The sequence below is a fragment of the Onychostruthus taczanowskii genome, unplaced genomic scaffold, assembly GCF_017590055.1.
Source record: "Onychostruthus taczanowskii isolate IOZ18803 unplaced genomic scaffold, ASM1759005v1 scaffold20, whole genome shotgun sequence".
In the NCBI taxonomy this organism is placed as follows: Eukaryota; Metazoa; Chordata; class Aves; order Passeriformes; family Passeridae; genus Onychostruthus; species Onychostruthus taczanowskii.
This window is the reverse complement of record NW_024499240.1, coordinates 9,507,447-9,532,700: the sequence shown is the minus strand read 5'-3', so window position 1 is coordinate 9,532,700 and position 25,254 is coordinate 9,507,447. Positions and strand designations below refer to the sequence as shown.

General features: G+C 37.5%; 1 protein-coding gene across 7 annotated transcripts in view; it reads right to left on the bottom strand.

Moving 5' to 3' along the window:
- The window catches only part of PARD3B (par-3 family cell polarity regulator beta), a 394,903-nt gene that overhangs the window by 151,332 nt on the left and 218,317 nt on the right, over positions 1–25,254 (bottom strand). For 4 of the 7 annotated variants that reach the window (XM_041403270.1, XM_041403276.1, XM_041403274.1 and 1 more), the window contains 2 exons: positions 19,087–19,107; positions 15,279–15,323 (listed from right to left, as the gene is read on the bottom strand). The exons of 1 other annotated variant lie outside the window; for it this stretch is intronic. In XM_041403270.1, coding sequence (XP_041259204.1) covers positions 15,279–15,323; positions 19,087–19,107 — 66 coding nt within the window. The remainder of the gene's footprint in view (positions 1–15,278; positions 15,324–19,086; positions 19,108–25,254) is intronic. 2 more of the 7 variants (XM_041403272.1, XM_041403271.1) reach the window with 2 other exon arrangements.

Below are 25,254 nucleotides of genomic sequence, written 5' to 3'. Positions count from 1 at the left end.
AGACTGATAATTTCTGATCAATACTATCCATATTCCTGCAATACTAGTTCACTTTTGAGTGGCAAGACTATAGATCTCTGCACAGAATTTTGCTATGTTCTCTTAAACTGTTTTTGCTATTTCTGTATTTCAAGTCAGTTCTGAAACAATGGTCCCTTCTCGCATAGATGTTCTTCACACAAGGGGTAATTTTTTCAACATAGATAATTAAAAATCCAAAAACTCTCAAAGCTGTTCTAGCACAGAAACTCTCTGATTTGGAGTTGGTGTTTTGTGGCAGCTTTAATACAATCTTATTGCTATGTCACTCTTCAGTGTCTGTACTCTTAATGCTAGAGAAGATTTAGATGACATTCCTGCATGCTAAAGCATATTGCAAACACGCTTTCTATTTTATTCAGTTTGATCTAAACCAGCTACCCTGAGTAAGAACTAATATTGATATTGCCTGATATCATATGACTCTTAAATTTTAATCACTAGGTTCTTAGTCTGATTAAGCAATTAAATTGCTTAACTGAAAACTACAGAGCAATTGATTTATATGAAGGTACTAAGAAATTCTGTTTGAAGTTTAAGAACAATTCCTTACTAAAGGTTACAAACACATGAAAGCTCTAATTGCAAAAGTATATTTCAGTATTAGTCATTCTAGTATTGTTTGCCTTCTGATTGTTAATAGTTGCTATTTACTACAGGAGTTATTCCTGGCTTCCCTTTTCTAAAAAATCACTACTAAAAGAGGCACTCTGTTCTGCTAATGCAAATTACAGTGCAAGTGAAGACACTTCATGTGTTGTAAACGTCACTCATTTTTAAACTTGGAGAAGAATTATTGTTTCTGCCCCTTTAGCTATAAAACTTCCTTAAAATGTCTGATTTTCCTTTTTTTTTTTTTAAATTTGAATCATAAAGCATTTGCTGTAACAAGATCAAAGATAGAAAGAAAAAGGTGGAGCTTTTAATGCCCAGTTATATAAGGTCTGAAAGGAGTTATTGTTACAGATAGACTTTGTCACTGAGGTCTGAGGAACACTGAAATGAGCAGGGCTACCTGCTCAAACAAACAAGGGCAGAGAGTTTGCTCTACATTTTGATAATTTTACCATTTTTTTGCTCTAGGTGAGAGGATTCCTCTATCTAGAGTTGACACAAAGTACAACACACACAGAAGAATGCCAGAATTTCCCCAAAACTCCCCTAAAATACCCCCCAAACCACCATGAAAACAAGGTTGTGTTGATCTGCACAAGTGCTACTAGGAAGTTTTCTCCTGTGATGCTGAGGTTTTCTCATCAAACAGAAATTAAATGAACACATTACTTGGCTTGAAGAAATTAAGTATATACCCACATCTCTCACCACTGATAATATTCACTACTACATATACTTTCTCTGTTGCTTTAGCATCTCAGAGGGTGAAAGAGCAGTAAAAAGACAGGTAAGCTAATCACTGACACATAGCACTGTGCTGCCTGGTCAGTGTTCAGGTCAGAATTTTAAAAGATTACTGGTGAGCTCTGCCAGGAGGGGAAGAAGGGGAAGAAAAGAAAAACTAAGCAAGCAGAGAACTCTGTGGGATTTTATAAAATATTAAGTACTTGCTCTCAAAAAATGAATGTTTTAAGGTTTTTGGATTTAATCTTGTGCCTCATAATTCATGACCCCCCCCCCCCCCCTTATTTATAATAGCTAAGATAATGAATCTTTTTATACTATCACTCTATATTGTTCCAAATCCAGAGGTTTGGTCCAGCACTAGCTACTTAAACTTGAAGTGATTCTTTATAGCCAATGTGGTTTATAGACTACAGCAGGATCTTTCAGCACAGTGTTTGTTATATTAATAAAAATTTTTATTTGTTTACACATACTGTAATACTGTATCTACTACATACTAAATAAAATGCATAATTTATTTGCATTTTCCCATCTGATTTTCTGAAAAGGCTCATAAAATTTTAATGAAAGTAGTTAAAGCAACAGACTATGTATTAAAATCATACACAAAAAAATGACCTTAAAAGAGTACTATTAATATTGCAAAGTAAAGTGCTTAGGCTTGAAAAATGCTATAGTAGAGGTGTCCAATTTCTCTCTCTATGTGCACATTCTAATAGACTTTCATTTTATGTCCCAAATATATCATGACAATTTTATTTACAAAACTCTAGTTTCTTTCAGGAAAGGTCTAGTATTTTCTTCCACATGTAGAGCAATTCCCTTCCCCCTCTACTGTACTGAGCACAGACTTTGATATCTGACATCAGCAGTAAACAGTCTTCATGCCTCTTTATCAAAGCCTTGATAGCAAGGTTTTTCAATAAACACTAATAATGTCATTTTAAGACAAATATGCATAACCTATATCACAGTGACAAGGAACTGAAACAGGAAGATGAAGATTCAGGTTCCCAAGCCTTCAAACTTATATTCTTTTAATTAACAGAATTTTTGTACAAATTTTTCTACATGTGGAGTGTTGGTGGGGTTTTTTTGATTGTCACTTTTTTTGGTTGTTTTGTTTTTGTGGGGTTTTGTTATTTGGCTGGTTTTGTTTGTACTTAAGAAAGCAGTTTTCTGTACTGCACAGCCGGTTGCCACCTTTTTCTTCCCCACTGTCCTAGATCAACACAAGCTGGTCTCCCCCTCTCTCTCAGTAATGTCACCCTTTCCCACACTGCATCTTCTCACCTACTGACATGACCAATCTCCCTTTTTGCCCCATTCCCAACACCCTTTTCTAGCTCCCCTCCACTTCCCCTAGTAGCTTCCTATCTTCCCAGGCTCTAGCTATATATTCTTACCTTTTCCTCTCCTAAACAAAAACAAATATCAGAGTTACTTTAGGAGACAGTAAAAGAACAATCTCTGTCAAAGAAAAAGCAAATAAAACCCACGCTTCAGTTGACACTTGAATGGAAAGTTTTACTTCAAAAGGCTCCAGTTTCATAGAATCTGTAATGGGATGTGTCACGCATGACACTTAACAGGTGATAACATAGCGACTACTGCACACTACACCCATACTCTGCACACAGAAAGAGACTAGAAAACCACACCTGAGTAAAGGAAAGCAAAGGGCTTTTTTCTGAGACGTAATGAATTATGCATATTTCCTACAGAATGGCAGAAAAAGAATGACTGCAATAAATTGTTTTCTCCTGTATGTTTTTTCTTTAATGTGTTTGCTCTTTCAGTCTAAACTCAGACTGAGAATTATTCTTTGCAGCTATTTTGTGATGGACATATTAGTCATAAGCAGTGAGTTATTCCATGCAACTGCTGGCAAAATTTAGTCCTTCATATAATGCTCATTTTTTGGGTACCTTTAAAATTAAACTACTGTGCTATTTTTTAAGAAGGAATTAAACTCCAGAAGCTTCGATAAAACAATTTTGTCATTTTGCTTTCAGAATTAGGCATCTGAGAAGATTATAAAGCAATAAAAAAAAGAGGCATCTGATTAACTACACTATATTGAATTTCTCTTTTATAACATCTCTGTTTGTCAACAGCAGCATTACAACTGGCAACCAAAAATACAACTCCTTTTTTGAACACAGGAATTCATGCCAACTGCAGATAGCAACAAAAATTGTAGTTACATGAAAGACCCAAATAAATCAATGCCAGATTCTCTGGTCTGGTCCTTCCACACAGAAGCACTTGAAAACTGCCATAGCAAGGTAATAGAGGTTTTTGTTTGCAATCTTTGTATGTGCAATCACCCTTCAGTAATGGATGCAGAGCTCTAGCACCAAGCACTAGCTCTGTTCTGTTCCTTGGTTTGCCAGGTCCTGACCCCAGCACTGGAAGGGCCACAATCCCTATTTTAAGCTGCCAGTGCAGCAGAGTCAGGGTATTGCTGCTATTATGGCTCTAAGGAAACCAGCATTTTGAAACTGGGCATACTGTAGAACTAGAGTCTGACTCTCTCCATGGAATTCTCTGCTTTGCCCTAAGCCCACTGGTCACACTGGATGGATGGTTCTCTCCTATTCCCTTCAGTCTATGAACTGAGTAACTCTACAACAGGAGACGGTCAACTGAAAAATGCCCTGCAGCTGCAGTTCCTGGGATTTGACTATGTCCTGCATGCTCCCCCCCATCCTTCAGAACCTGCAGGTGAACCTTGCAGGTCACAGATGTGCTCTCCTCACAGACAGATATTCAGTCCAAAAAAAATTGCTTTTAGATAAGAAAACCAAGTCAAAGATGGGGGAAGGATTAAGGTTAATTTTCACAACTGAAGGCGAATAATCAAAAAGCACAGGAATCAGACATAGATCAGCATCAGCACAGATGTTACACTACCAGGGGGAGGGAGGTGTGGAGGGAAGAACAGGCATTTTAATTTCTTTTAAAAATCCAAAGCAAACATAAATAAATTTGATCTCATGTCAACAGGGGTCTTCTCTGCATTCACAGAGTTATGGTACCAATCATTATGCTTATTACCTGTAGGCCAAATGAGAACCATGAGAAACTACATCACCCATGCAAGACTAAATAAAAGCAAATGAAAAATGTCATCTATTAAGGTATCAGGCAGAAAAACGGGTAAACACAAGAAAAGGTAGGTTTTGAAAGGGCAGCATTGTACCGCTGCCTGAGGCAAAGGGAAAGCACCTGCTGATAGTCAATGGTATCTCAAGGAAGTGCCTTCTACTCTTCTACAATATGCTTTCCATTTGGCTTGTCACTGCTATGTACAGCAAAACTCTCCTGCTCTGCTCTTAGGCTTATCAGACACTTAATTAGCGATGATATTCTTGGTCCTTTTGGAGTGCTCTGTAGGTAAGTGCTAAGTAGCATTGCTGTGTTGAAAGACCCACTAAAAATAATGCTGTTTTATGAGATATACAAATAGCAATGTAATTCTTTTCTTCGAAGTTAATTTCTGAACCATATTGCACTGCACATCTTTTATTACATAAAAATATGTATTAATAAATAGCACCAGCAACCCATTTTATATAATAAAGGCTTATTTCAAATGTTATAGGAAGCAAACATTGTACAAGATACTATTCCAGAAGTGAGCTAGACTAGAAATATCAATTACCTTCAAAATCCTTTTTATTGACATGGCAACATGATGGGATTTCAAAATAAAAAATGAAGGCGAAGATTCTTTCAAAGTGGAGAATTAAACATCCTTCCCTATCGATACTCAAGTCTCAGAAGATAATGAAACTGGTAAATACACAGTGTAAAGAAATATTTTAAAAATTTAAACAAGCAAACTAACCACAAACCAAAATTTCAAACAAACCCACAACAGTTAAGTCTTCTTTGGGACTATGTAATTTTTAACTTTCAGTCAACTAATTTAAAAAAAGAAAAGTGTACCCTTCCTCTCTTCAGCCAGGAGCTCTTTTAGTTCAGTGCTCTTCTTTCTACATCTCATACTTCATGCTCCAAAATATGAGTTAGAGGGCCAGATGTATTATCTGGGAAGTTTTCCAAATTCATTAACTCCTTGGCACCAGTGACTTCAGGATACCCACTGCCAGCACTGAATATCATGCCCAGCAAAAAAAAAAACAGCTCCTGGAGGGAAAGGATTAATAAAATGAGGCATTCAGCAGTGGCTGCTGGTCTCTTCGGTCGCAACAAGCAACTGAAAGAATCACAGTGGCTGCCAACACTGATCACAGCCAGCTTTCAGCACCTAGCACTCTGAAGGTCTTTCCTGAATATCTGCAGATCATTCACCACAAGTCTTGAAAAAAGTACAGGTATTGTTTAAAGGAACATGAAACCAGTAGTCAGAGAAAAGACTGACGGGAAGGCTGTGACTGCAGTTCTAACTGCAGAGGGTGGTAAATATTATGCAGGGGTGTTAGAATCACATCATCACTTTCTCCTCAATTACAGAAGACACAGACTGAGGGAATTTGTTTTGCTTTCTGAAATGGATGCAGTCTGGCTGTCAGCAGCTAAAGGACTGATGACTGAAGAGCCTCATAGAGCCCTAAAAAGGCAGGAGACACGATGGATTCACTTGTTGTTCTCAGCTTTCTTCTTAGGGCCACGGAAGGAGCTCCATGATGGAAACCAGCTTACTATCAGTCATGTAGGCACTTTCATGAGCCATCTGTTTCGGCACCATCACCAGAGAAGCTCTCTACTTTCAAGATCAACATACAGCAAGAGGCCCCTAGGATTTTAAACATTAAACTTGCTTTGCTGGCTGCTGTGCCTTCCTTTGAATCTTCACAGTTTTAATAAAAAGCATTGATTTATTTACATTCTTCAAATTTCAAATATACTGTTGCTTAACCTTTGCTTAGGCCTAATGCCAGTTTTCTTGGGTTTTTGCCATCTCCAGTCACTTAAAATTTAGTAACAATTCTTTCTGCATGTGAAATTCCAGGATCCCGAGATACCACGATGTCCTGTCCTAATGATCACATCTGGAGAATTGCAGTATCTATGACCCTGTGCGAAATCCTGCACTGACACAGTTACACTGCTTTTTCTTTCAGAGATAGCTTTATTTCTGCACTCCTCCTCTAGACACATCCACCATATTTACAAGCTCTCCTACGCTCATATGAGTCAGAAACAACCTGGAACACAAGGCAGCAGGAAGCTCCAACTCCCAGCAGAAACTTTCAGCAAAGACAAGAAATGTGGCAGGCTCAGCACAGACAGTCACAGTGAAAAATGTTGCCAGGTCTCAGGAAGAGAATGCAAGTCCCAAACAGCCCACAGCTGGTAACTCCTGCCAGCACCACACTGTTTCCTAGAGAGGGAATTTCAGTGCACAACAGACAGAGCTCTGCAGGCTTATTGCTCCTCCAGCCCATTGCAGGCTGGCACACAATGGATTTACCACAGACACATGACCACTTACTTCATATACCAGCAGGACTTATGTTGAGTGGATGGATTCACCACAACTATTAAATGTCTACACTTTATTTCATTTTACACTGCTTACACATTCTGGGGATTTCAAAGCTCTCTTGACCTGCTCCACTGAATTCTGCACAGAGCAATATTCAGCAATACTGACCTAGGGGAGAAGTGGCAACTATGGAATGTGAACATTAGAACCCACCTCCAAGCCTCAGTTAATACAACAATATGCCCAGAATTACTTCAGGAAATAAAAGAGGAGAAAAAAAAACAAGTAAAAAAGTAGAATTAGTATTACTGCATGACTGGAAAAAATACCTGTGTGTCCAATTTTTCTTCCCAATCACTTTTCCCACTTCTGTATCATAATGGAGCACTGGGGAACTGCTGAGCTTGAAATTTCCCAAGTCACACTAAACAAAGTTCTTATTCGTTTTCTCTCCTCCTAGAGGAAAGAATATTTCCCAAGGGAAAAAGGCTGGTTTGCAACCCCCGTATGCCAATGATTCATACTGAGTAGTACATAATTCCCATATTACTGAGATGTGATCAAAAAGAAGCAAATCTTTCACCACTATTGTTTATTTTAGAACACTGTAGTTTGGATATCTGCCAGATCAGGCCTTCTCCTCTGGGCAAAGGCAGTCCTTTCTGTTATGCACTTGAAGTTTACCTACATTTAAAAATAAGGCATTCCTCACACACAGAATCCCTCTTTGGCATCTTGCTCTAATAAACTCATGTCACAGCTTTAGCAGGCAGTTCCCTAGCTATGCATTCACAGGAGTACTTTGTAAAGTTCCTACCTGCAGGAACTTGAAGTTTTATTTCATGATTGTCAAATGGAAATGTCTTACTTTGGTCCCCATTCAGGGCACAAGCCTCCTTCACAGAGAAGTCCAAGTTCTTTAAGACCTTCTCAGTAGACGTACATGCACTTTTGCTCTTGAAGCAAGAATATGAAAAGGGCTTTGCTGTTGAAGCCAGGGGTTGGTTTACTACCCTTTCATAGTAAAGAAAATGATCATTTTCTGGTTGAGACAGAGTGAAATAAATGTTTCTGCTTTCTGTTAGGCTTTTGCAGCATCATTTGTTCTGTGGTTCAGCAACTTTCTGCGTTCAGCTGGACTGAAAGAAACTCCACCTAGGGTAGGGAACCTAGTGCCTGTGATTCTTAAGGAAAACTTTCTGTCCGAGCTGCCTGTTCCCTCCATCTGGCCCTTACGAAAGCTTCTCCCATCTTGTCAGACCCAGCTGCTTTCAAGGACTGCTCAATCTTCTCTCACTCCTTAGGACCAGACCCCAGAGCACAGCAACCCAAACAAAACTAAGAGACAGTCATAGTACATTAAGAGCAAGTAACATCACACAGTCAAAAATACACAATAACAATTTTCACTGGCCATTAAGCAAACCTCTCAGAAACTCACTTCCAGTTTAGTCCTCAGGACAACAAAAGAGACTCAAACTTGCTCCCCCACTTCCTTTCCTTCAGCACAAAGACATCTCTGAAGATCTGCAAATCTTCTTTCATCCACACTTTTCCCCTCTGATGTGTCTGCCTGCCCCCTCCACCTCAGTCAACTTCTTCAGCTTAGGCTGATCCCAGGATCAAAAAATGTCAGTTACAAAATCATTCTTCTCTTCTCTTCAACTTCTTTTTTTCTTGCTCCCTTGACTAAACCAGAAGAATACCATTCTTTTTTGTAGAATTATTTTTCTGATAGGTTAGCTTCCCACAACAGCTCGTCATGGAATTACAGGAATAATAATGCTGGAATAGAGAGAAGGGGGCAGAAACACGTGGCTTGGCCTTTATAAATACAAGGCTATAGTGCGATAACAGGAAGATATTCAGTCAACATGCTATTTTGTAAGAACTCAATTAGAGACCCTTGGATTTGCATCTGCACTCTTGTTGGGTCTAAATTCAGTCTTGCTCTAGATCCTAAATCCCACACAAGAACATGGAGGGAAACCAGGTTTCTCCTGCAAGCTTGTTATTGTTCTCAGCAGATCAGATCTATTCACTTTAATAACTGTAATTCAAAGAAAGATCAATGGGCACTGCTCTGTCCTATCTTAATACAAAGCACACTAAGAGTCACAGAACACAAAGCATTCATAAAATCAAAGTGAACAAGTGAATTTAGAAAAGATTCTTACATTCTAAGGATGAGACAGCAGGGATGCTCTTGTTCAGTTTGCAGAGGTTTACTGCCACTTTTTATTCCCTGGTCCTGCCACTGAGAAAGTGGTTTTATTCATGGCAAGTAAAACAGTGTTAAATTTTTTTTTTTTTAAAAATCAATGCAAGTTTGGCATTTGAATTTAATAAGGGTATCATTTAACATGGTAGATATGGTGACTTAGTAAACAACTGCATCACATTTCTCACATCCATCCACTTGCTGAGTTTCCCTTCTACTGGCATGTAAGCTTGTCTCTTAAATGGGTGGTTCAAGGAGATAATCTCAACACTATTCATTTTTGTCCTTCTTGTTTGAATTTCTGGCTGGTTTAGTTCTCCTAACCATCTCACCAGCTAAGCTGTGGGACTGGAATAAAGAATGGAATAATGGATTCTGGGCAGCTGCAGATAGGAGCCATGGTGCCCAAGACTGCTTTATTTAGCAGCAGCAAGCTTTTAGATCAACGTCGTAACATCAAACCTCACCCTCAAGTGAGGGATTTTTATCTACATATAACTTTCTGAAGACCTAACAAAAAAAGGGGTCCCAACAAATCATCATCACACAGCTAATAAAGTTTAAAAAAAAAAAAAAAAAAGGAAAAAAAGCTGTTGAAGCAACAGTTACAGCTGGTGAGTTACTGTGAGCATAAAATGATTATTCTCAAGAGTTAAAATGAGTGGTTGTTTCCTTCCACAGAGGAGAACCACCTAACCACGTTATCTGAGAGCTGTTTATCAGCCACATAAACCTGGCAGGCATGGGGGACTGTAAAGACCCCCAGACTGACATTCAGAAGAGATTTTGACTTACAGACTGCTTTTTACTAAAATTCAACAATACAGTAAGTTCTGTTAATTTAGAATAATGGTTTGAAACTTAGAACTGCAAGTGTCCAGACCTCCCTTTCTTGAATCAGTCGCAAAGCAAACTTCTCATGCACAAATATATACAATTTTTGTGCAACTGGTAACATTAATCAAGCCTCCCCATTCCTTCCCAGCTCTAACCAACGACAATAGTTACAAAAACATATAACATAATATATAACACTATTATACATGTTTTAAAAATTAAGTCCATTTTGAAAGGGTAACAAAGTCATATTTGCATTAAGAAAGCTAATGTATCCTCCTAGGTTCACTAAACAAGTTGTGCTTGAAGAAAAGAAAAAAACCACAGCAGCAAGGGATTCAACAAAAGCTGAGTGTTTTAATTTTTGGACTAGAAATTGTTTTAAACCCCAACAATATAACACATTCAATGTAACATCTTTGACTTTGTACTTTGCCAGACATAAATAAAGGAGAAAACATTCACTCCATAAGTGACCTGCAGGAAAAAAGGAACCTTACTTTTTGCTTCTCAGCTGCATGAACTGATACATATTCTCAGATGAGAATTTATTTGGAACTGTAAGTTCAAAGCAACATTTGGCTTGGAGAATCATAATCAAAGTTGATGATGATGATAATAACATGAACAACAACACTGCCACAAGAATATAATCATTCAGGAGAGATGCCCAACTGAATATAACGGGGAAAGTGAAAAATCTTGCAAAAACATTCCCCACAATAAAACATCAAACATAACCCACAGCTTAATGATTCAAAGCTTACAGAGGCACAACTTGTGGGTAACAGTGAACTGAAGCATCGTAGAAAGGTACTTGTGTTTGTTTTTGTGCCAGTCACATTGAAATGGCACCCAGCATCACATGGGCTCAATGAAGGGAAAAAATCACACTGCACAGCTTCCAGCGACACCACAGTTTGCTTATACCCAGTATCCATGCCAAGACACACAGGTCATGCCACACTGCTGTTGCTGAGGTATACTGCACGCTGTGAAGTAGACAAATCCTCTTCACATTTGCAAGAAGCCAAGTATTACATTATTATTTTCACAGAGAAATAAAATAAACTAAAATCAACATTTTCTCCTCTCAGAAATGCAAAGGGATGGGTCAGATTCCATATGATACACACTTTCAGTTAGTAGCAAGGCCCCTGTTTGGACAGGCACTTCACTGCATATGTCAGGCAGCTCAGCCATTTACATGAGTCTTTTCTACTGTGGACCAAGTTACTGTATAAATCCTTATGAACTCAGTACTAAACCCAATGCTCCCCTTGAACAGGTGAGCTTTAATGACATCTACAGCAGCAAGAAGGCTTATTTAATAAAATTATGAAGTCTGGCATAAGGAGAGGAGAACAGCACTTCCCTATCCACTTCTTCGACATAATTGTGTTACCTGCAAATGAAACTTGCTATAATGGCACCAACCTCAAACAAGCCCAGCAGCATGCACTAAGCTTTCTGTAGTCTTTTCTAAATCCACTATTATCCCCCACCAGATTCCTTGATTAAAAGGAAGCCTCTTGTGCATAAACCACTGGATTTTCCTGGTGTTCCAATAGCTCACACTTAGCTTTAACAAAAACTAAGTAAAATGCCCTTAATGCAGAATACATCCTAGCATTAAAGCATGCAGAAATACACCAAGACCTTTAACCCAAATTATTCCAAACTACCTCCACTTTCCATCTGAATTGCAGTTTAACCACAACTCAGTCACCACACACGAGGCAGTACAGCTGGGATGGCACTCAGGCCCCAGGACAGGCTGCCCTTGCAGGATTTAGCTGCACAGCTGCCTCTCCAGGCCTTCTTTCCCAGAACAGCAACCCTACCTACAGGCTGAACAGCCATGTGGGAGCTACACTGGCAGCAAAATTAACAGTAAAGGTCAGAGCTAGACCAGAAGCATCCTTCAACTATCCCAATGGGCCTTTTCCTACTCAAGTCCTAACCCTATCTCTTGCCATATGCTGTGGTTTAACCACATAGCCTTAATTCAAATTCAGCTTGGTAATACAACTATCCACTAGCACTCACTTGCTGGTACTAAGCCATAGCCCAGGCACATGTTCCTCACATAGCAGCCAGCAAGAAAATAAGATCTTACTCATCTTGTTTCAAAACTGTCTTGAAACACAACCCCAGCCAAAAGCATGGTCTAGTGACATTAAAATAAAAATAGGAAAGCTTTTTGACCATTTTGCTAATTAATATGTCAGAGCTCATAAAGAAAGACTCATCAGCTTTTCTCCAGCACTGCATCATCTGAAAGAGCTGTGTCAGCAGAGACCTCAGCAGACAGTCAATACATACTAAAAAGTGTTCTGAGCAGTAAATCAGAGCACAAAAATGAATTTTAGAAAAAAAAAAGTTGCAAAAAATTCAGTACTCAATTTCATTATTTGATATAAATCAGGTTATATTTGATATGCAATTCTTGCCCTTCTTTATAAAGGATATTCTCTTAACTGTCCTAGAATTGCTTTTACAAAAAGCTAGGAGTTTATGAAAAACTAAGCTAAAGCTTCTTTTATTTTTCATCTTTGTGAATTTTCAAGGATCTTCTCTGCTTTACAACAGAGGTACCACTTGTCTGCTTCTCATTCTCGTCATTGGTATTGGCATACCATTGCTGAGCACACAGGAAGGCAGGAAGGTTACAGAGGACAAATTCTTTCCTAGAGGATTCAGAGAAGTTGTCTTACACACACACACTCATGCACTCTGAAATCTGTTGGTTGTTTTTCCAGAAAAGGACCAGGAGGCTGCATCAATACAGCACTCCATTGCTTTTGCTGATGGCATTGTGGAAAACATTTTCAATAGTATTCTTAGTCTTTTCAATACAAAGAACACCTGCAAGCACAGCAGGGGTCTTCCAACCAGTAGGATGAAATACAGGCCAGGTATGAGAACCAGAATTCACAGGTAGATTTCTGTAAGGGTCATGTATGTATTTGGAACAAAGCTTCAGCCACCTTTCCACAGAACATGCTTACAAGCTCAGGATATGTCCAGACATACTTCTAAAAACCAAATCTACTCTTTAAATAGGGTGGTGAGGGGGAAAGGAACTACTGCTTGTGGGTGCAACATACAAAACAACAGATGGGGCTAGAGCTACAGATCCTTCTAATGCCTCAGTCTTACAGAGAATTGTGATAACACTTTTTGAAATTAATGCACGCCTCTAACTCCTGCTGCTGCTGCTCAGTAACATGTAATATGTGAGGAATAAAGTAGCTGTTCCAAGAGCTGAGACTAAATGCTTGAAGAGCCACTGCCCCAGAAGAAACAGAAAGGATATTTCCCTAGAGAGAATTACTCAGCTGTGTATTTTATAGAACAAGTCATGTTGAAGGAGAGATAGGATAATTGCATTGATTGTTAGTAGGTGATAATTAATTCTGTAGAGAAATACGCTTAGTTTCCTGAAGCCTAGAATAGGATGGAAACTCTCCATTCTGTAATGAGAAACTGTGGTTTGCTTGCAGCACAAGAAGCTGCAATGTCTCCTTTTAACATTCTTAAGGTACCTACAGGAAGGCAGCACAATGAATGATGTGAAAACAGAAGTTCTGTGGTGGGACTAAATGCCAGACAATTACACATATGACATATATTTCCAGAAAGCATAGAGTAAAAAGGGACCAGAGAAAAAGAACACCATGTTCTTGAACAGACCTTGAAATTAAATCTTTCAATGGAAAAATGTGGAAATCAAAATTGCAGCTTGATTTTCCTTTATGAAGCATTAGGAAACGGAACAGAGAGCAGGAGAAATGTTTTTCAATGGTATTGAAACAGTATTTAAAGAGGATAGGACCAATAAAAATAATTTACACATCAACTGTCTCAGAAGTTAGCTAAACTATTTTACTCATACAGGGAAAAAGGGAAACAACTTAAGGAATCTTTGTATCTATTCCATGGGTTGTTGCCACTGATTTCAGTTTATGAAAAAAGACCTTAGGTATATGTAAGAGATCAGTGAGGAATAAGTAAAGCAAACAAGTCAAAATTCAATAAACATAGGTCCACATGTTCATATAAAATTTGTAGGTGTCTTCAAACAGAAAACTTTTCAAAGTCAGTTTTGAAGAATCTGCAGAAGTGTGCAGAAGAAAGATCAAATGCTACTAAAAATTATATTATAAAGCTTAATGTACCTAAAACAATTGACTGCCAAAGAGCTATAATTTTACCCCTCAATATTCTTTGATAGCAGTGAATGCCATTGATCTTTGGTAAACTGCATGATGTTGCAACGTTTGTAGTAATTTTTCTGAACAGGGAAAAGCCCAAGGGCAACACCCTCAGCTTCTTCGAGTTGACAAGATCATTTCTTTGAAGCTTTCACATTCCCAAAAGAGAAAGTTGAAAGAATTTTTTTCTTCCCAGGAGTGATAATATTACAAGACATATGAACTATTCCCTGATTCAGAAAGAGAATCCAAGAACTTCACAGGCTTAGGAAAGATGCCAAAAAAATTTTAAAAGAATTTGTCTACTAAGTTCAGGAAAAGGTCTGCAGATAAGGAAAATCCACACCAGAGAACTAAAGAAGGACACCCAGCTGTACAGAGAAAGAATACCATAAACAATCAGGAATCTCACAGCTGCCCTCCATTTGCAGCTTCTTAGACCTATCCATGGAGTGGGAACGGGCAGTGTACAATGTGCTACAAAGGGGCAGTCTGAAACTTCAGGATTTTCTAACATCAGAAGATACTGCTGAATAGCTGAAGTTTTCTAGGAAGTTTAAAGTTTCTCATGTCAGCTTACCCACAGCTCATGAAAAATTACAATCTTATGTGACATTGCCTTAGAAGTTTTTTTATTGCTTTTTATTATTATCACCTGAAAAGTTTCAGAAAAAACAAATGTTTTCTCCTGCACAAGTACAACAAAAGGAAAAGCTGTAACATTTTTGTTTTCACTGTGTACATTTTTTTAGCTTTGTCTTCAGTATTCCTGGTAATTGAAGTGTAACTCTGAGCAAGAAGAAAAAGCAAAGAAATACTTGTATTTCTCAAAGCGTATATTGTTTAAGCCTCTACAGTCCATAAGAATGCACTTCTACTTATTTGAAACTGCATTTTCTTGAATTTACAACACCTGTACAATAAATAAAGTTACAGTTCTTCCTGAGAATGACTTGCCCACATACACTGCCTGGCTAAGAGCAACCCCTAATTCATCATCGTTCAACTTGCAGTCAGTGCTTACAAAGTAATGCCTCAATTTGCAAGTGTCTTTGTCACCACAGTTTGTGGAAGCTGATTCCATTTACTGCCCATACTACTTTCAAGTTGCTGACTTTTTCTCCAAAATAGGAGGACAGCTTACCCAATTTGTGTCCGGCCAACAAACCAACTTTGCTTTCATCTGCCACTGGAGAAATAAAAGAAAAGACACAAAGATCAGAAACTTATTTAAATTCACAAGCCTTTGAAACACTGTCAAATTATTTCAGACACAGTATCCTGAATCTTTAAATTATAATAATCTGAAAAAAGCCTTTCTTTACCTAATCCACATGGGGTGCTTCAAAGTCCAAATAGCTGAATCAAAGCCCTCTGAAACCAATAAAAGGTCTACCAGCAGTCCTTGTGGATTACAGATCAGGACCTCAAAACTTACACACTCAAAACTGAGTTGTCAGAAAAGCAATTGCACTTGTAAATAACTCATCTTGCCAGACAAATCACAGGGCATAGGAGAGTTGTAACATTATCAGATCAAAGACTTAATTGTAAAAAGAATCCAGATGTGGAAAGCTTCCCATCTGCAAGACGTCTCACCGACTCACAGGACCTCTGCAGATAACAAGGTCTCCCAAACCCCGATAGTTTTAAAGGCTTATGCATTTTTTTTGTATTTTATATTTTATTTTGTCTATAACTTGTAACTTTGTAGTATTTCACAACATCTTATAAAGAAAGATGCTTGCAGTAACAACAGTTTGCAGACAGTAGTGGAGGACCAAATTCTGAATGTAACAGGAATTGGAAGTTCTGTTCAGTAACTTCAGTTTATTGTCATATATCTCAAGAAACTAATTAAAATATTCTCCTGGAGGGCTGAGGGGAAGAACCAATCACTATTTCTTAAAATGAATTCCATGCAAAGAAACAGCAGTAAATGTAATGTTAGGGATGATAAAACAAGAACAGGAAATGAATGTTAGGGTTGAAAGCTTATCCTTCAACTCTGCCTGCCCAAGCACTCCCTTATAACTCACCTTAAAACATAATCTCTTTATATGATAAAATAAATTGTCAAGTCATACCAAAAATTCCAGAAATGCAAACTTAAACAAGCTCTGTACAGCGGTCACTACAAAAAGTTTAGACAGAGGGTTAGCTGCCATCATACCAGAAACTGTTATTTTCTACCTAGGAAACAGCAGTACAGTGGTTACTCTCGTTCAGGAGAAAATAATCACAGTAAATATTTTCTTATATTGCCTCCCCATTTCACATTTAGGTAAGCTTTTACCCTCAAAAATCAACATCAGATTCAGGACTGGGATTCACAACTGGAGTCATGAATCCACAAATGACCACTGTATCTCTTCTCTACTTCTGTGACCTACTTGCCTCCTGATTATCAGCAAATTGACATAATGTATGGTTTTTATGGGATGTAGGTGCTAATAAAGGAAGACTAATTTTGCTTGTAGCAAAATTAGAGATGTAGATTCTGCTAAACAAAATGGCAATGAGACTAGTCAAAATTAGAAGTGCGACTAAAACTCAAGTACTTGATCTTTCAACTTTTTTTTTTGTCCCTGGAAATGATAAACTATCGAACTCCTTGCTATGCAGTTTGAGCCTATAATGCAAAATGACTGGACAAGGATTTACCACGAGGATAGTTCAAACTCCTTTTCCTGCTCCCTCCTCCTAAATTTCTCTCTAAGCAAAACAGCTGTGGAAAACTTAGGTCCTAAAGGTTAGTGTTTTGACAAGTTATGATTGCATGAAAACAAGGGATTATAATGGGAATGGATTCACAGCCTTAATTATAGCAGTCACTAGTGGCAACCAGTATAATGTATGATAATTACTTAAAGCAGGTAATGTTACAGTACATAAGAACTTTTAAAAAAAGACAAAACCCAAGGTTCACAGTATTTTTTTAAAGCTATGCTGATGACTTGGTTTGCCTGAAACTAAGTTTTCCATTATTAAAAGGGATAAATCCATTTAACTTAATCATACTTTACACACCAGCTTCTCACACAAAAATTAGATTTTAATACTGGAGGGAAAAAAGAAGAATAAAATGATTAAAAAATGAAAAATAATCTTACCAAAATACAGGGTTAGCATTATGAGTTTAAGCACACACATGTACAAATCCTGGGAAATGCAAATATTAAAGTTCTATATCAAACTTTGAGCAAAAGACGTGCACACATCCACAGGGTAGTTTTCATTTCATGGGTTATTATGCTTAGGCAGGGCCTTTTAGGCTGGCCATCTTTCATTTGACTGAACAGAAGTAGCCCAGGAAAGTCCATTGGATAAGAACCCCATTGCTTCCCTTGTTTCCTCTGGAAATAAGGAGAAGACCACAGGAAAAAAAAAAAACCATCAAAAACAGAAAAAGGCTAACAGAAGATAAATACTTTGTATGCCAAGGTTGAAAACTTTGTAACTAAAGATTTCATTTAGAAAGTACATGGGACATGCTGTTCCACAAAGTATCATTTGAAACCACTTCTTTGCACATTGCTCAAAATTGATGCGAACACATTCAGTTATGTGTTTGCACATTAAAAAAAAAAAAAAAAGTCTTTCTCTAGTTCTTGAAAAAAGGCAAGAAGTAAGAGGAAATTTCTTTCCTAAGATTCTACTAGTTTTGGTCTGTCTTTGTAGAAAATCACCTGTAAGATTTTAAACAAGAAAAAAAAATACCACCTACTCTTAAAACTCAAGCAAAAGGAATTCTAATTATTTTTATATTGCAACATCAAAAAGTAATTACTTGGCAAATAACTGAAATATTTCGGCTCAAGAAGATCACACTTGGGAATGCACAAGTAAAAATTTTTATGAAGACACTAGAATTACTGCATATTCTTGAGCTAGAATTATTAAATGCATAACATCTCAAAATATAGAAACCACCTAATTTGGGACTCCAAAGAAAAAACTCAAACAAAAACCTGGGATGGATTCAGACAAAAGAAGCAACTTCTCCTTTACTTGTGAATCAAATACTTCACATTTTGAAATGTCCCTGGAACTCCAGGGATTTGTAAGTTCATGAAGTTATTAATGTTTGTCCATGGAAATCATGCCAGCTCTTTTAAAGTTACATCTATTATTTAGGAACCACATTTTCACCACAGAAGCCAGTTATGCATTCACTGTCAGTAGTCAAAGTAATTGCTGAAATAAAAGATGAAAGAAGTTCTGCAGCTACTTAATAAAAACATGGATATTTGGGGGCCTAGCAAGACCACAGATTACGAAAGAAGGAATATTACTAAACCAAACAAATCTGCCCAGCTGATAGCTAATAATTGATACTTTTTTTCAAAAAAGCCTGTATCAACAACCACTATAGAGAGTAAGAAATTCCATCTCTTTACATCATGAGTTTTTTAGTATTTCCTATGGTAATACTCTGGAGTGCTGGTTTGCTTCAAGAAAATAGATCTTATTGTTTAGCAACAGTAAAAGCACCCAATGTGCCTTTGTGTCCTTCTACATAAATGTTTTGACTGCCATTTCTGTGCCCTGCTCAAGGTAGCCAAGGTAGCCATTTCATTTGAATTGCATGACTTCCAGTGGTTTAGTACACAACAACCTTCTGTACTTCTCGAAGTTTGCATCAAATCCAGTCCAGGCTTACACACAGGCTAACAATCTAGTTCCAAAATGTGGTTTAGAGAAGCACAAATCAATGCTGCTTCCAATTGTCATAACCAATTTCCCTCCTTCTGCCCAGTTCAATTGCTGAACCATTGCATTCTTTTTCCCTAAATCAAAGAGTTACTACCACTCACAAGACACAAGCTTCTGCTATTCAACTTAAGTGACTCTTTTGTGAAGGACCAGTTTTGCACATTGACTAAGAGATACTAAAAAATCTTCTAAACATGTGAAAGTCACGTGTTTCTGCTGGACAAACTGACACGTACCTTTGAAGACCAGCTGCAGTTCTGTGCTCAGAAAAGAAGCAAACAAGGATTAAAATTACAATTAATGGGGAATAATAACATAAGACACTGAAACACAAAAGAATTTCACAGAAAACAAACTTCCTAACAAATACCTTTGTTAGTTAATAGGAACCCAAAAATAAATTTCTTATTGTACACTAATCAATTCACAAGGGCTGTATTCCCTAACTATATACAAAAATGATGCTTCCACACTTTTTAGAATCCATCAGACTCAATGGCATAAACATATGACAAGAAAGCAAAGCCTCAAATGGGTCACTGTTTTTTCCTAGTGAACTCTATCCTTACTCAGCCCTTTCATCATAATGAAGACAGTGCATCATCAATTAGTTTTAGTCAGCGATAGTGCCAGGGACATAATTCTCCTGCTGGTTTTATTTTCTGGGTGAAGTGTTTCCCCATCTAGCAGTGGCATAAATCACTTGGAGAAATGGTGTCAGTTGTCTCCCAGCCGCCACTTAGAAAATGCTGCTTCCTGTTCTAAGCTTGCCCTGAAGTGCTACGTACAAAGACGACAGGTTAAAATCTACACTAGCGACAAAACGTGTGTATCAGGAAGGGTAAACTTGCACTGGCTTCAAGTATTTTTGTTCAGTAATTCCCTCTCCTCACCTTTCTTCCACATAAGAGCATTTTTCTGGGGAGACCTAGATATCCACCAGCTACTCACTCTTGAAGTTTTAGGAGCCCTTAATAGATTTCTGCTCACTTCAGTGTGTTGAAAAGCACAGAGACTACCAAAAAGCTTGCACAAGGGCCAAGGAAAAATTATACTTATGAAGTAGGAAATAAAAAAGAAAGGTAAACCTTTTCCAAAATGACATCTAACACAACATTTGAGATGCCCTGTTCAGCACATCTAAAAACAGGAATAAATCACATCCAAACCATGATTCTGAATTCTTTTTCTCTCCTGTACAAGGTTTTCTCTAATTAGATTTTTCAGAACAATTTTGTTAGAACTGATGTAACACTTCAATTCAATTGTATTCAGAGAAGATCCCCAAGGGATATATCTCGTATGTCAGCACATGAGAATGAAAATGCTTAAGCTTGCATTTGCTATTACTACTACTTGTTGAAGAACCAGAAGTACAGTTGAGGCTGTCCACTGAGCACATTTAGCTTTAAATGAAAGTTTTTCTGCTGGCAGAAAAAACCATTGTTTTACAATTTCCCAGCCAGTGTGATACAAATTTCTTCACTTTCTTGTAATGCCATAACTACTCGTTCTTGAAGGTCACACTGTTAATTGAGGCCATCGTGGCTTCTTCTACACTTTTGTTGTCTTTTCTAATCCTCTCTCACCTCTGTTCCAGAGAAACCACACTAGGCTAAAACTCCCCCGCTGCACGTCTTCCACATGTCATTAACACTTCTTCCAAATTCCTAGGGTTAAACTGCAAGTTCCTAATGTAATCTGTCATTCACTGACTGAAAACATTGATAGGGAACAGATTTAAGACAAAGTTTAGACAACATATTTATACCAGTGTTCTTAAAAGTTACTTCATTATCATCTTTACTTTCTTATAGCAGCTATACATTAACTTAATTGCTACTTTCTCTCCCTAATACTTTAATAATCTAACTGTATTAACAGATCCACTCAAAGTTACACTAAAGCAGCCTAAAAAAATACCACCTCAAGCATGTGTTACCATGTTCTCAGCTGTGTCACCATCACAACTCGTACAACGCTCCCAGTCTGCTCCAAAACAAACTTCCTTGAGTCCTAGGTGATTTCTACAAAACCAGTCCAAACAGTTGGTATTCTCTTTGCCCACTTTTGCCTTTTATGCCACAACTCACTGTCCCCTCAACAGCACTGATTTGGTGTATAAGTGAGTAACAAAATTGCCTTGTTAAATGCCTCTCTTTTCATACAGAAAAAACCTAATTTCAGTCTCATTTCAATTCGGTTAACAGCATCCCTATCACTTAAGAAACGATTTTGTTTCATTCCTGAATTACAGATGTTACAAACAGAAATTTGAAAGTAATTTAAGCTACGAAAATGGCATTGTGTTCATCTGTAAAAATTGATTCTGCAGAGAGCCTCAGAAAATATACATCTAATCTGACAGTACTAGAAAGCTACTCATGACGTAAGTTAGAATAATGTTAAAATCTCTTTTGGCCCTTGATACCAAATATAATCACAGTCATAAGTGATAGTTTTTCCTTAACCCATAATATTTTTGTTCTTGAAAAATCTCTCTTCCAAAGATGATTTTTAAATTACTAAGCTGGTAACATTGAAAAGACTCTTAAAATTCTGATCGGTCTTGTCCATTTCTTCATTAATGCTCTAACAAACCTAACTAGCTCCTAAATGCAGTTCTGAACTTGGTTTCAAGTCAAAGCAAACAAATAAATCTATTCCATACATACAACATGGTTAACAAAACAATGACTTTAAAATACCAAACTACTTTTTGTCCCACTAATACCTTAACTCTCACTAGGGACCTCCCAAATGTATTCTTTCAATTATATCTGAATCCAAACATTGCTTGAAAGACTGATCTTCATTTGCTCTGTCTGGTCCTCATTTGCCTATGTTTTGAGATATTTATTTCAGTTTACAGAAATTACATTCAGAGTAAAAATAAGCTGCTTCAGAGCAAACCATGAAGCAGATAATAGCATCCTGATTGCATTTTCCACATCCTTCTGGATATGGGACACAAGTTTCCCTTCATTTTGAGGCATTTTAAAAGTATCAACTGTAATTGAATGCATCCCTTCACTAAGAAACTAGCAGTTAGTTAAATATTGGCTTCCTTGCAGAATACTCCATACCGTACACCTTGCACATTGACTTGCTAATTATTCCTAAATAAGTAAGCTGCCTGATATTTTAATAAATTTGCCCCAAGGTTAAGGGACTCCAAGTATGTCTAATGATGTTTCAGCAAACAATATTTCACTCACATTTAAAATCAAGTAAAGGACATATCCATTTCTTCAGGCTATAGAGCTTAATCAGTTAAAATTTATGGGGTTTTGCCTTTGAAGGGGAAAAGAAGAGGGAATTAAGCAGCACCTTGGGATAGTGGTCATGGGTTATTATACCAACATCCTCAAATATAAATCTACACAGTACTTCGCCTGAATTGATACCCAACAAAAACGCTATATATTCATATGATTCAATTTCATGTTGCTTCAGGTTAAAACAAGCCACACTTTCATGTGTTTGCATACAATTCCCATGGCTGTAGTTTTTACAGTACATTTATGCACAGCCTAAATCACTCCTGTGCATAAAGACTTATGGAAAGTAAGGGTGTTGGAGATAGATAATAAGACAACTTCCTTCATTTTCATAGAGCACACTGATTTACACTTTCTAATGCAACACTAAAAAACAATTTCACATTAACATTACAAAAATTACCTTTTTAATATAGTTTAAAGAACAAACTACTGAAAATGGATTCTGACAAAATATTATATAGAAATTCTTCTCTAGAGAACTGTGGTAATGTAAGGGAAAATGTGTGTGTATAGATGGTTGTTAAAAGCAAGGAAAAATCATCCTTCCAATGACTTATTTAGAAGCCATTGATTTCTTAATTTTCAATCTGCTGTTAAGCTCCAAAAAAGTTCAGTGGGAAGAGAAAACACAACATTTATTTCCACAATTTTTTATTTTGCTTTGCTTATTTTTAACACTAGGCTCTAAGCACAAGTCAAAGCTTCACATGCAGTGAAACTCTGGTCAGTACCAAGTCAGACTCTGTTTGGCTCTGTATAAATTCTTGAAGTCACAGTTATAAGTGGGATCTTTGCTTTGCTAACATATGGATGACCAAGGCTGAAGAACAAAAAAAAAAAAAAAAATTGCAACTGAGAGGATGTGTCAAGTGCCAGGATCAGCAGAAGAAAACAGGGGGGCTGTGCTCTTTTTATCACCACCAGTTCAAAATAAAAGTAGGCAAGGCAAAGAAATATCTACCATAAGATACAGGATATGAACTCTGCCAGTGATCCAGAAAGTGCTGTCATTATCTCAACACAGCAGCAGGAAAGAACATTAAGACTTATGGCTGACATGGAACTAATCTGTAGCCTATTACTCTGAATGAAGCTGTAAATTTTGAGAAGCATTTGATCACTGTGGAAATGATGGATGCTAAAACAGAGAAACAGTCACCCTGCCCCCATACACTCTGCACAAGGACATCTGTACAGATGAGGCAAGTTCTGCACATCTCTGCAAAACCAAAAATTATCATTACCACTACATGTGCTTTTTTCTTTTTTTTAATTTCTACAACAGTAACTCAATAACATATGCCACTGATTTTAACTTTTTTTAAGTAGGTTCAAATAAAAACTAATTCATCTGGAAAGAAACTGAGTTGTTGAAATACACCAACTTCAAGCAATGCTACTTTTGAGTGGATGCTATCTGCGAATTTGGAAGCTAAGACTTGTGTCAGTCCACAGGACTTGTGGCATGGCAGCCTAAACAAGCAGGTGGCAGTGCTTCATACTCTCTGCTCCTGTCCAGCTGCCCAGCCAACAGTCCTGACATGTGCCAAGTGTCAATAAACTAAACTCCAGCTGCCCCACTGGCAAGTAACCTACAGCTGGATGTACCAAGTTCCTTTCACTGCAAGCTTTGCTCTGGAGAGGGACAACAATAAATTGATGCACAATGCTAGCAGTAGAGAACACTTTTTCATCATCCATCCTTATTACTTCATATTATTCACTGAGGATATTCATTTATAGCAATTATTATTTTGTAAATAGCTATGACTGGAAAGCAGATTAAGCACTCAAAGGTTTCTGGGCTTAAATATGTATATAACTGAAAAGAGAAACATCAACATTAAATGAGTCTCCATTGTGAAGCTGTGTAATTATAGACTAATATTTACTTTACAGATTTGCCTCTTGTATATACATCAGGCCTCATCAAAGCCAGAAAGACCCTTACTATACAATTTCACTAGCTCCCTAATTTAATGAATTTATTATTAATTTATTTTCATATAAGGTTCACAATACATAGTAATATCTGGATTTTCTTCTGTTTAAAATGTTATCCACCTTCAATGATCCTTTGCATGGCGATATCATTAAGCAGTCCCAGCCTTTGTAACCTTGTAATTAGGCAATGGGTGCATAATACACATTTCAAGGTGAAGTAGAATGTTTCCTAAGTGAGTAACAGTACAGATTTCACATTCTTGCCCTGTATTAGATAAATTCTGTTGTCTGCTGAATTTGTGATTGTCATTCTGGGTCTCTAGACCCAATCTCTGGGTGATTTCACAGATCTGTGGAAACATATGAATCAGAGGCAACTTGGTTTAAAAAGAAAGAAACTGCATCTAAATCACATGTTCTAAGGTCTCAGAGCTCTCCTCCTGGACTCCAGGTCTGTTAATCCTGTCAGATTAATTTTTCTTCTGTTAATCCTGTCAGATTAATTTTTGAGAAGACTAGTAGAACTAGAGAATGAAAGAAATGTACTAAGTGGACAGTGTTCCATGACTACTGGAAAAATAGGGCCTAGAACTTTGCAGAGAAAGGACATTTCCCCTTTGTTACCAAGTTTGCTGGAATATGACTTCCCTATTTCCTTTTTTTTTCAGCAGCGCACTGAAACCAGTATGGGTACACAGCTACATGCTGGGGTGAGAAGCTGCTATTGGTCATGACTGCAGTTAAGTAAGAAGCAAGCAAAAAAAACCCTAAGAAAGAATTTTGCTTTTCCAAAACTCCACCCTGGAACATGTAATATGTGAATGCTCTATTTGGAAGCACATTTTTTACACCAAACTATTGGGATTTTATTTGTGTTTGAAGCACTTTATGTTGCAGTTACTCCACTTGAGATTTTCATATTTCTGTTCCGTTTCTCTTTCAGACAGCAGCTTCTGCTTGAAGTCTTTCAAAAGGCAGATGGCCAAACATGGTACTTCACTGCTTGCTAGAGAATGACTGTAAAAGGTCCCAGCGTTCATCATCCCCAGTTTCATTAATTGCCAAGCTATGTGCAAGGAAGTTTATCTATTGTTATTTATAAAACAATATGCTGCGGATCTTTCATAGCCCCTCCAATTCCTTATATGCGTGTCTCGAGTAGATTTACCTTCACAT